General features: G+C 35.7%; 1 protein-coding gene across 1 annotated transcript; it reads left to right on the forward strand.

Moving 5' to 3' along the window:
- The first annotated feature begins 5185 nt into the window (after positions 1–5185).
- On the forward strand, positions 5186–9312 carry cd79b (CD79b molecule, immunoglobulin-associated beta). Its single transcript, NM_001200237.1, has 5 exons — positions 5186–5261; positions 5752–6066; positions 6233–6351; positions 8450–8503; positions 8949–9312. The coding sequence occupies exons 1-5, from the start codon at positions 5186–5188 to the stop codon at positions 9054–9056; spliced, it is 672 nt and encodes a 223-aa protein (NP_001187166.1). The 3' UTR covers positions 9057–9312.
- Positions 9313–12229: the final 2917 nt, after the last annotated feature.

Consider the following 12229-nt stretch of genomic DNA (forward strand, 5'->3'; position numbering starts at 1 on the left):
ATTGACAGTGTCAAGTAGTTTGTATTTGTGATGAAAATAATTTGTTTTTATTATGTAATGCATCAACTGAAGGACATTTCTGGAAGCTGAACCATACGTCTTAACCTAATTACCAATGTCTTACTCCTGAAAATGTGCAAATTAATACATGAAGCACTTTTGATTTATCTGTTGCAGATTATTTTAGGAGCTCATGACTCATAAAACTGTGTTCAGAATTGTTTACGTATTGCACGAAGAGAAATTTCAGTGCTTTTGGCTTGTATTGCCTGTATATACATTATGCATACAGAATGTTAGATACTATTTTACCCTTTTCCTTCCTTTATATAATTAAAATAATTTTAAATAAAATGTACATTAAACACAATTTTGACTGAAATAAATGGTAATATGGTCGATCTGTCCGTATCCTTTCACATACATGTGGCTTAACTTAAAAACTACATGTCTCTCTTCTCATAGTATACTTTTATAAGAAATAATACACTATCCTATGAAATGGCATTTTAGCAAGAGAGGATTCTCAGAAACCTTATTTAACCACTTTTTTTATCTTTTTAAGCCCTCCTTTGGGTGCTATATACTCCTCCTCTAATAGCTCTAGCTGTTTTACACCTTCTATTTTCACTTGCAGCAATGGCAGCACCTTAGGTAAAAAGTGCTAATAACATTGGACTTTGAGCTCTGTTCAGTGCATGTTAATATCTTAATTACCCTGATTTTTGCATATTGCAATATCCCATGTCACTTAACTTGTACTTCCATTTAACCATTAGCTGGATATTTAACATTCAATGTTGAGCACAGTGGACACAATACAGTGGGGGAAATAAGAATTGAATGCATCAACATTTTTCTCACTGAATCTATTTACAATGAGGCTATTCATATGAAATTCTCAACAGATATTGGAATTAACTCAAGAAATCGGCACATAGAAAGAAATCCAAACATTAAAGTCCATAAATAAAGTTATGTGTAATAAAGTGGTATGACACAGTATTGAACAGGCTAACTGAAATTTATTTAATACTTAGTGGAGAAGCATTTGTGTGTAAGAACAGCTTCAAGATGCTTCCTGTATGAAGAAATTAATCGACCGCAGTATTCATTCAAGTGTGATTTTGGCCTGTTCTTCTAAACATATTGTCTTTAAATCTTGTTTAATTGGATTAATGGGCCATCCTAACACCTTGATTTTTTTTTCTGAAACCAATTGAGAGTTTCATCATCCTGGTGGATGGCAGCAGATTCTTCTCAAGAATCTCCCGGTAAATGGGTCCATTCATCGTTCCTTCAATTATATGAAGTCTGCCAGTACCATGTGATGAAAAACAGCCCCACACCATGAGGCTTCCACCTCCAAACTTCACTGTTAGTATAGTGTTTTAAGGGTGATGTGCATTTCTTCTGCAAACATGGTGTGTAGTATGACAACCAAAAAGTTTCATTTTGCTCTCGTCTGACCAGACTATACTCTCCCAGTATTTCATAGGCTTGTGTAAATAAGCAAACTTTAAACAAGCTTCGACATGCCTTTTCTTTAGTAATGGAGTCTTGCGGGGTGAGCATGAGTAGTGTAGTGTATTGCCTATTGTTTTCTCTGTGACGATGGCACCTGCTGCCTCCAAGTGTTTCTGGAGCGCTTTCTGAGTGGTCCTTGGCTCTTGGGCTATTCTTCTGACTATTCTTCTGACTCCTTGGTCAGAAACCTTGCGAGAAGCTCCTGTGTGTGGCCAGTTGATGATGGAGTGATGTTGCTTCCACTTGCGGATAATGACCCTAATGGTGCTTACTGGAGGATTCAGAAGTTTTGAAATACGTCTGTATCTGATTCCATCAATATGTTTTGCAAATTAAGTTTATGAAGCTTTAGAGCTCTTTGCTTTTACCCATCATGAGATGTTTCTTGTGTGACACCTTGGTAACGAAAAGCCTTTTTATAGACCATCGATTTACTAACCCAGCTGATATTAATTTGCACAGATAGGGGGTATAATTACTTATGGATTTCAGCTGGTTCCTTACCTTACCTTGCCTTGGAGAACTGCTTTTTCTTAGCGTGTTCAATACTTTTTTTCCCGTGTCATTCCACTTTATTAGACATAACTTTATTTAAGGACTTTAATGTTGTGAATTCTTTATATTTCCTGATTTCTTGACTTAATACTGATGTCTAGTGGAAATTTCATTTGAATAACCTCATTGGAAATATATTTACTGAAAAAAATGTTGATGCATTCAATACTTATTTCCCCCACTGTAAGTACACTGAGTAATAAAATATGGACACCATGTTAATAGTTTTTCAGTGACATTTTGTTTAGTATGTTAATTACTAAACTATAGATATACTATATAGTGTATATATAATTATAAAAATTTGTTTTAAAAAATCAGGTCCTGAATATTGATGTATATCAGATACAGCAGACCTGTGTGTGTGTGTGTGTGTGTGTGTGTGTGTGTGTGTGTGTGTGTGTGTGTGTGTGTGTGTGTGTGTGTGTGTGTGTGTGTGTGTGATTTGAGCTGGAAATTTCTTAAGTTCCTTTCATACAGGCAGTATAAAAGGTCAACGTTCAGCAGCAGCTAGTATTAAAACTCATGAAAACTCATGAACCATTCAATAGTACAATATGGGAAACGAGAGAGTATTACAAAGGTACGGGTTATTTTTTTTCACTTTTACATATGAAACACATGCAACCAGAAAGACTGTCCAACTATTCACAGTTCACTATGAAAGAACCTCTTAAAGGAACAGTGATCCTAATGGTACATGAACGCTAAAACAGGGCATGTAATAAGCAATAAGTTTGACAACAGTGTCGTGTGTGATGTGCTTGCCATTTTTCCTTTGAAAGTCTTTTGGAAGACATTTTGCTAAAAAGTGTTAGTTTTTCCTATGTATTGGCACTTTTGTGACATCCTGCAGAAAAAAAATATATATAAAAAGCGGTAAATATAGTGGTTTATGAATTTGACTATTGCTGCTTCTATTTATAACCCTGGCAGATAAATCGTGGGTTTATAGTAACATTATTGTTGGGTTACTTTAATGTTACATTATAAAACTTGGTTGCTTTTCCATGGATATGTGTGACTTTGTGGCCTTCCATTATGTGCCTGTTTATAATTTACATATGATTATGCAAGTTAATGATAGTGTATCACTTCCAGTTAGCCAAACGCTGACATTCTTAACAAGCCTCTAGATACTGCCACCTCACATCTACCTACACACATTGTATCTATTTTGGTACATCCAAGCAAGCAGTGGAAACAGTTCTTTTCTGCTGATAAACTAAATAAACCATCTGATAATTAATGTGAGAACACAGTGCAGCATTCAGATGTTCTCACAACTGGCAGATAGATGATAACGGGCTCTTCCTGTCATCTACAGAACAGTATTAACTCCTAAGTCATGAATCCTGTGCCTGCACTACAATTTACATCAGAGCAGTTTTAAATACTTTACTTTTCATTTTAGCGTATTAAAGTCCAATTGTCCATTTTTATCTTTTACATCTTCAGACCCTGTATTGAGAACCGTAAAATCTTTAGTCATCTACTGGAATTTAGTTTCAGATTATCAATAAATATATAATTGATACATACATAATTCTGTAACCTAGAATTCCATAAAATTAGTCATACTTCAGCATTTTAGCTACAGAAATACTTTCTGCACTACACTCTTAGCCAAAATGGTCCTCATTTTCTTCATTTTACTTGCTCCAAGTGGATTTTAACATCGCATTAATGATATTAATGTATTTTATGCAGACCACTAAGCTAACCCTTTAACATACTCTATTTCTCTTCCTATGATGTTACAGACTAAACAAAACACCATTTGGTTAAGACGATGATGTAAAATACATCAAGACTGAAGCTTCATCATAAAGATATTTTTGCTACAGCACCAAATCCATATGTGAAGAAACCTGTTAATGAGAAATGAGCACTAATTAACCGAAACGCAAACAATAAAAAATTCTAAGCTGTGAGAAAACTCTGAACCAATCGATTTTGGTTTTCTTTTCATGCATGTTGGCACATCCACTGCACATGTGTGTCACCAAAATTCAAAACCTACAAAAAAAAAAAGCAAAAAAAAAACAACAAAAAAACACACCATTATTTAAAAGAATACTTTCATTCAGTTTGCTGAAATGTTCTATGGTGGTATTAGTATAGTGTTCCTAATTAAGTGTTTGGTGAGTCTAAGTTATTAAAATGTTGGATATTATTAAAATATTATAAACAACAAAAATATTGCTTCACCTAAACCAAGAAGTCTGTGATGAAATACAATTTCCTACCCATAATCTCACAGGAAGCAGCTTCAATTTTGTTCAAATAAGACTAACACTATGGATATGCTTAGCTTAATTAAATAATTAATCTTTAATAATTAGGTTTTCTAAACACCTATCCCTCCCCTTACTCAGAATATGTCTTCATGCACTCTTCATGCTTAATGTTTAATTGGTTTTCTCAACAAATATGTGGCATAACTATGTTTAACTGACTCACATCTTGTAAAAATTACAAGTTAACCTAACTGTATTTGTTAAGCAATATGATGCATTACTTTTATACAGTGTAGATGTCAGAGAGAATATAATAACTGACCTTGAGAGAACTGCTGCATAATTTGAATGTCACACATAAACATGTAACACTGTTTTCTGAACTGTAAAGAATTTAAGCACTTAAAGAAAGAATTTAAGCATTCAGAATATATTCAATAATAGGTCCTTATGTAACTAATGTCTGTACTAAAGAAACTTTGAAAAGGAGTTATAGGTCGGGTCTATCTTGTATAATGTCTCTTGACCACTGTTAATGTTATTTTTTTCCAGATTATGACTCAGATCTAATGCCTGAATGGTTTAATTTGCATAAAGCCCACAGACTGCATCTTACTATTACTGCTTAGTGATAACCACCCTTTACGGTACAAGAAGATTCATACATTTATATTCCTCTCTCACGCTTTCTCTCGCTCTCTCTCTCTCACACACACACACACACACACACACACACACACACACACACACACACACACACACACACACACACACAACACACACACACACAACACACATAAACATACTCTCTTCTGTATGTAAGGCATCTCATACACACTGCTGTGGATGTCAGAGTTTCTTGGATGAAAGTCCGACTCAATGAGATCATGAACTACATTTTTTTAGGTTGTTTTCTACTGTCGCTGGTAAACCTCTCAGGTAAGTCTTCAGCTAACTGTTTATAAAAAAGAAAAGACATTTTAAAATGTGCATTTTTTTAAAGAGCATTTTTCAATTGTAATGCATAAAAAGTAATCAGAGCAGTTTGGGGCAATTTGTGCTACACTGTGCAAGTAAATCAGTTTTAGGTGTTATGTCATTTTGTATGCCTTTTGGTTTATGCAATATTTATCTTTACTAAATAATAAAGAGCTGTAGAAAGTGTTTTGCATACAGTGTATGTGTTGTTTTCAGTCTTCTACTTCCTCTCCATCTGTGCATAAAAGAGGAAGTCACAAATGCTTCAAAACATGTCTGCGTATCTTGCACTATTTCAGTAATATTGTTATTGATCTTTGTAATTCTGTGTGTAATTCCATGTTTAAAGTAATTCCATATGAAGTGAGTTTCAGTGCAGTTATTGGGGCCTTAGAGCTCATATCACTGATCATACAACATGTCCTTTTTCCTCTTTCTGTCTTATGTCCAGTCACGGCTGATTTTCAAGTTCAGCAGAATCCCAGGTTTTACGGTGTAAACGTGGGAAAATTGGTGGGATTTACATGTTCTGCTTCTGATCTCACCCTTGGTGAGGCAAAGGTGACATGGTACAAGATTGATAAATATGACGAGGAGAAAGTGTCCAATGGTCAAATGCATACAGTCAAAAATGGCAGATCAGTGCAGCGTTCAGGTAACATGAAGGGTCACTTAACCATTAAGAATGTAGAGGTCCAAGACAGCGGCATTTACTACTGCAAGATGAACCAGACTTGGGGACGTGGAACAGAGCTGCAAGTATTCAGTAAGTGCACACTCTCATGATAAAGCTATTCAGTAGGTCTCTAGACCAAATGCATAAGCTGCATATAGGTCTGCGTCAGCTATTTCAATTGTTTTGGCAGTTTTTTTCTGTAATATATAATTTTCTAAGACAATTTTTTGCACTATTTTACCCTTGTCTCCATCAGGACTGAGCAAACCAAAAGTGGTTGAAGGGAGGAACAACATGAAAGACATGATCATTTTATTCCAGGGTTTTCTCCTTATGTTGTGTGTAATCATTCCTTTGGTCTGGTATTACAGACTGGTAAGGGCCTTTCCCAACAACACACACACACACATACACACGCGCACACACACACACGCGCACACACACACACACACACACACACACACACACACACACACACACACACACACACACACACACACACACACACACACACACAGATAAAGATTTTCTTGTGTATATTATCCCTAGCATTTCTGCCAAGGCAAACATTTATCTACATGGGGCAGGATAAATAAATAATGTTATTTTAATTGATGAACATTGGCTGAAACTAATTATTCTTTAGCTTTATAAAATTCTTTAACTCAGCTCAGAAACATGTTTTGTTTGGTGCATGTTTTGTATGTCTATTGTAAGAGTAAAAGAGACATGAGTATCAAATACATAGCGTATATACTGAAAACAAAGTATTGTACAATAAAACACAAGGTACCTTTTCAGCTTTTTAAATTGCATTTTCCACATGCTTACAAGTACCTAATCTTTGAGTAGTGTGGTGATTCTTTAAGTAATCTCTCATCCAAAAGTATTTTAGAATCTATTTTAAATCATCATTTATGACCATTAACAATGTGGAATCTAATATACTTTCATGACTCTCAAATTTAACTGGTCAGAAAGTGTTGATTGTTTTTGTTGTTGTTGTTGTTGTTTTTTTAATAACAGCAGTTCTGACAATAGTTCTTGCTACAAGGAAGGGTTATACTAATAACCTTATTTTAATATGTTGTTTCTAAAACTATAATTGTACCACTAATTTTTTGCACTTTGACCTCACTAAAATTAACTAAAAATATATATACACTCACCATCCACTTTTTTATTAGGAACAACTGTACAACTGATCATTCATATAATTATCTAACCAGCCAATCATATGGCAGAAGTGCAATGCAAAAAAATCATGCAGAAACTGGTGAAGAGATTCAGTTAATATTCACATCAAACATCAGAATGGGGGAATATGTTGTTGGTATATTGGGCTGGTTTGAGTATTTCAGAAACTGATGATTGCCTGGGATTTTCACACACAACAGTCTCTAGAGTTTACACAAAATGGTGTGAGAAACAAAAATCATCCTGTGAGCTGAGGTTCTGTGGGCCGATACACTTTGTTGGAGAGAGATCAGAGGAGAATAACTAAACTGTTTAGAGCTGACAGGGTGTCTATAGTAACTCATATGATCACTCTTTTCAACTGTGGTGAGCAGAAAAGCATCTCAGAATGCACAACACATCAAACCTTGAGGCGGGTGGGTTGCAAAAGCAGAATACCACATCAGGTTCCGCTCCTGTCCTCCAAGAACAAGAATCTGAGGCTATCATGGGCACAAACTCACCTAAACTGCACAGTTGAGGACTTTAAAATTAACTGAAACTCTTGACCTGTATCTGCATGACTTTTATGCATTGTGCTGTTCCCACACAATTGGCTGATTAGATAACTGCATGAATGTGTAGTTGTACAGGTGTTCCTAATAAAGTAGAGAGTGAGTGTAAATATAATAAGGAAAACGCATTTGAGTGTAGAGTGAGCTTATTCACAAAATAAATTTCTGAATGACAATGCGTAAAGTGACTATGAAACAAAACTGTTAGCCCAGTGGTTATGATGTTGGACTACTGATCGGAAGGTCATTAGTTCAAAATCCCAGCACGACCAAGCTGCCACTGCTGGGCCCTTGACCAAGGCCCTTAACCCTCAACTGCTCAGATCTATAAAAAAAATAAAAATAAAAGAGAGAAATGTAAGTTGCTCTGGTTAAGGGCAACGCTCTGGTTAACGTCTGCCAAATGCTGTAAATGTAATGTACATGTAAACTGTTCAACCTCACTGTTCAAGAACTTCAAATAGGAATTTGTTCATTTACTACAAAGAGAGACGTCCTGTCTCTGCATTTTTATGTAGCATAAACCCTAACTTTTATTTTGATGATTAATTATGGATGTTGGCACTACATTGTACTTTGTAGCATGATTTGCAGTTGATAATTGTGTAACAATTAGTCACGAACTAACATGCAGCACTACGACGTAGCCTTCTAACCTGAATGTAGATTAACATGTGCTCTCTCTCTCTCTCTCTCTCTCTCTCTCTCTCTCTCATTATCAGGAGCAAAAAGAGGAAGCCGTATATGAAGAGCCTGAGCGTGATCATACATATGAGGTGCTGTTTTTATATAATTATTCACACTAACATACAGTTAGAAGGGTGGAAAATATAATTACCTTTATAATTACCAATTACCTTTAAATAATCACCAGCTCTTTGTTCTGAATTTATGAAGCAGCTTAACAGCATTGAGTTTTTGGTTGGTTAATTCTTCAGAGAAGAGAGCCGCAGCCATTGTAGCATGTCTTACAGGAAGAGGTAGTGTTAAGAAATAGAGAAGAATGCACAGAAATTGACTGTTATTATGTCTTCAGGCCCACCACTTCTCTTTTTCTTTTACTCCATTGATGATTTACTCCAACTTTTCCAATTTTCTCCAATTTTATGCCTCTCCTTCTGTTTCTCTCTCTTTTTCACTGTCACTTTTTTGCCTATATTTCTTTATGGTTTTTTTTGTCTTTGCCTCTCTCTGTCTTGCCTCTTTTGCAACCTCTCTCAGGGTTTGGAGATCGAGCACTGTGGGGACCTCTATGAAGACCTAACTGCATTTGCTCAAGAGCCAGACACAGACGCAGCCTGGGAAGTCGAGTCTCCAGAACAAGAGTGATAAAGTCATGATGCAGAATACATATCATGTAGTAGGCCATCAGAATTACATGATTGTCTTGGAGAAAGTTTTATTGTGGATTGAAAAATTAGGACTACATCACACATTACATATACAATATATAAAAAAATTAAGCAGAGTACACAAGGTATTTTATTTTTATTTACATCATGTACCATGCTGAATTTTTCCTACATCCACTCTATATAATATAATATGTAATATATAATATACAATATAACAAGCCTTGCACTTACATAGTACTTAGTTTCTTTTGTATTCTTTTGTTTCATTAAATGGCAATATTCACTTACTTTTTTATTCACCAGCTTAAACTTGGTTTGTTGAAGCTATTCATTTTATGGTGCTCTATATATTAGTAATGAAAATATTTTTTAAAACAGATGGAAAGGACCAGTTATGAAATTTGTTCCACCGGAATAAAGACATGTGGCCATCATCTGTGTTCTCTTTCACTTCATATCTATTTCCAAACATGCGACCATGATGTTTAGGTGATTTTCCACAGTGCCAACCATTTACACACATTTAAAAAACCTTGCACTCCCATACATGCTCAAACGTTATGGTATTAACTAATATGTCAAATATGTTAACTCAAAACTAAAAACGTGCTTATAGATATGCTTAAAGGACATACACGCTAAAAGTATCAAAACATGCGTTCATGTTTATAGCAATATGAACCCAAAATACACATAACAGATGCAAAATGTACAACTATAAGATGGTAAAAACAATTCTACATCTAAAGTGTTAAGTTGCTAAGAGATGCTAAGTGTATAGGAAGACATGCTAAAATGTTTTTCACTGACGAGACATTTATTTAGCATTATTAAAGGACTTCAAGATAAAAAGAGAGAGGGAATGGTCAACTGTGTTTAGTGTTAATTTGTTTCACTGACATTACACAGCTTTAAATGTAACTACAGATAGATATAAGGTATAATGTGTTGTTTTTAATAAATGGAATTAAATTAATTATATTGTAGTCATCTGCAAAATGTTGTAGTATAAGAGGAATTTGAGATCTGCAGTAAAATAGTAATAAACTTCAGTGTGGTAACAGCACAGTAACTTCCTATAACACTCCTTCTTATAACTTCCGTTTCTTAAAACAGAAAAACAGAAAAAATATATTATATTTTTTACTGTTACAACTGCTATATTGGTATTTTATTGTTTAGCAGTGATGTAGCACACATTTCCTGGCCTTTGAAAAGGCAGTATGTGCAAGCTTCTTCCTGTGTCTTAAATATGCAAACTTTTTTCACACAGGAAATGTTAAGGGAGCTATTTGACATGAGTAGTCAGTTCCACTACTCTGCCCTGCAGTGGTGCCTCAGCTTTTCAGTGCACTAAATTATAGTAAAAGGAGTGCCATCCTGTGGTCAAGTCTGGTAAACAAGAAGTGTTTTTCACTTTTGTCCCCACTCATACAAATTTGCATACTCTACATTTCAGAACTGTAAATAAAGACCAATGAGAATAGCTTGCTGTAATGTAATTTATAAATAAATAATCACATTTAGTTATAAAACAGTCAAAGCAATCAAAACATATGAATGAGTGACTTTTAATTAAGATGCAAACATTTCTTGCAACGCAATACTACCATGTAGCCTAAACTGATTAAAACTGACCTCTCTGAAAGATTTAAATATATACAAGCTTATACAATTTGTTGTCTAAGTTGTCACCAGAGGTCCCACAACAACATTTATCTAAACAAAAACACAGTAACATGTACAGGAACATTTATAACCTTGTTACACCCACCCCTGCTGAATTTCACCAAAATTGTATAAGTTTCAAAAAGAAAAGATTTACCAGTCCACAAGACAGGTTCCCAGAAAGTAACTGCCTACAATCAAAGTACCGCATAAGGATGAAATGGGAAGAGACTGGCACCAGCATCACAACCCAACAACTAGCCTGTAGGATGCCCAGTTTACACCCTACTACCCAGTCACAGAAATAATACAATACAAATGCACACATTTTCTTGTAACATTTGTGAAGAAAAGTAAAGAAAAGAAAAAAAATGTACATTCAAGATTAGAACATTAATGAACACAAGGAATAAGCTACTATCAGCTACTAACACTCTATTCCTGGAAAGCTTGAAAAACTGATCTAGAGACCATTTTAACATGGCTCATGGCTAAATCTCTTAACATGGGTCATGGCTCACATCTTGTCTGGACATGGACATGGACATGGTCTGGACTTGGTTATGTCTGGACAGTCTGACAGTCTGGACATGGTTATGTCTGGACAGTCTGGTTATTAAACCAGTCTGCTCACTGGTTTGGTAGTATTACAGTAACAGGAGACTGCTCTACAAGTTCAGGAAGTCCACCTGTCATTCCTTACACTGCATCGGGCTCATCAGCTCCATTGACAGAATAAGACACTTCACTGGATAGAACAGGATCAGCTCGATCAGAGCTATCATCAGGTAACTGAGAGACCCATTCCAGAGTTTGATAGGTACAGTCTTTGACACAGGAATCTGAACAAGTTGTCCCTGTGCAATCACAGACATCGGTTTCATCCATTATAGGCACAGATTCAGCCGGATTGGGGAAAATACTAGCAGAGTCATTAACAGCCATCTTACTAGTGTCAACATAAGAACCTGCATTGACGGTCTCATCATAACAGTTACCCACCAACAGTAATTCCATCCTGTGTAAAGCATGAGTTAGTATTAGGCAAAGAGGAAAGGTTGATGAAGGACTATTTTCAAAGGTTGATGAAGGACTATCAGCTTCGACAACACTTGAAAAAAGCAGAGATGTTGAATCGTTACAGCAAGCATCTGTCATGGGAAGAAGGTTGGCCAACAGCAACAAACTACGGTGAACTACTCTTTCCTGTCCAGTGACAGTATCATGGATTCTGAATGTGTTTGTTCTAGGAATTTTGTCAACCACTGTATACACAGCTGATTCCCAACGATCAGCAACTTTTTTCTTCCCCGTCTCAGCACGGTTTGCCAAAAGTACGCGACCAGACACTTCTACATTGGATCCTTTTGCCTGTCTGTTGTACAGCACGGCATGGCGGTGTTGCTCCTTAAAAGCGAGTTTTTGGGATATGGTCATAGCTTCAGAAAAATCCTTTGACAGGGAGGACACATAATTAGA

This window comes from Ictalurus punctatus, chromosome 13 (assembly GCF_001660625.3).
Source record: "Ictalurus punctatus breed USDA103 chromosome 13, Coco_2.0, whole genome shotgun sequence".
Classification (NCBI taxonomy): domain Eukaryota; kingdom Metazoa; phylum Chordata; class Actinopteri; order Siluriformes; family Ictaluridae; genus Ictalurus; species Ictalurus punctatus.

What these genes read in the sequence shown, in the direction of transcription:
- cd79b (NM_001200237.1), top strand. Translation starts at nt 5,186, where the DNA reads ATGAAAGTCCGACTCAATGAGATCATGAACTACATTTTTTTAGGTTGT. An exon ending in GTCGCTGGTAAACCTCTCAG is followed by an intron (nt 5,262 to 5,751) that starts GTAAGTCTTCAG and finishes TCTTATGTCCAG; the next exon opens with TCACGGCTGATTTTCAAGTT. An exon ending in AGCGTGATCATACATATGAG is followed by an intron (nt 8,504 to 8,948) that starts GTGCTGTTTTTA and finishes AACCTCTCTCAG; the next exon opens with GGTTTGGAGATCGAGCACTG.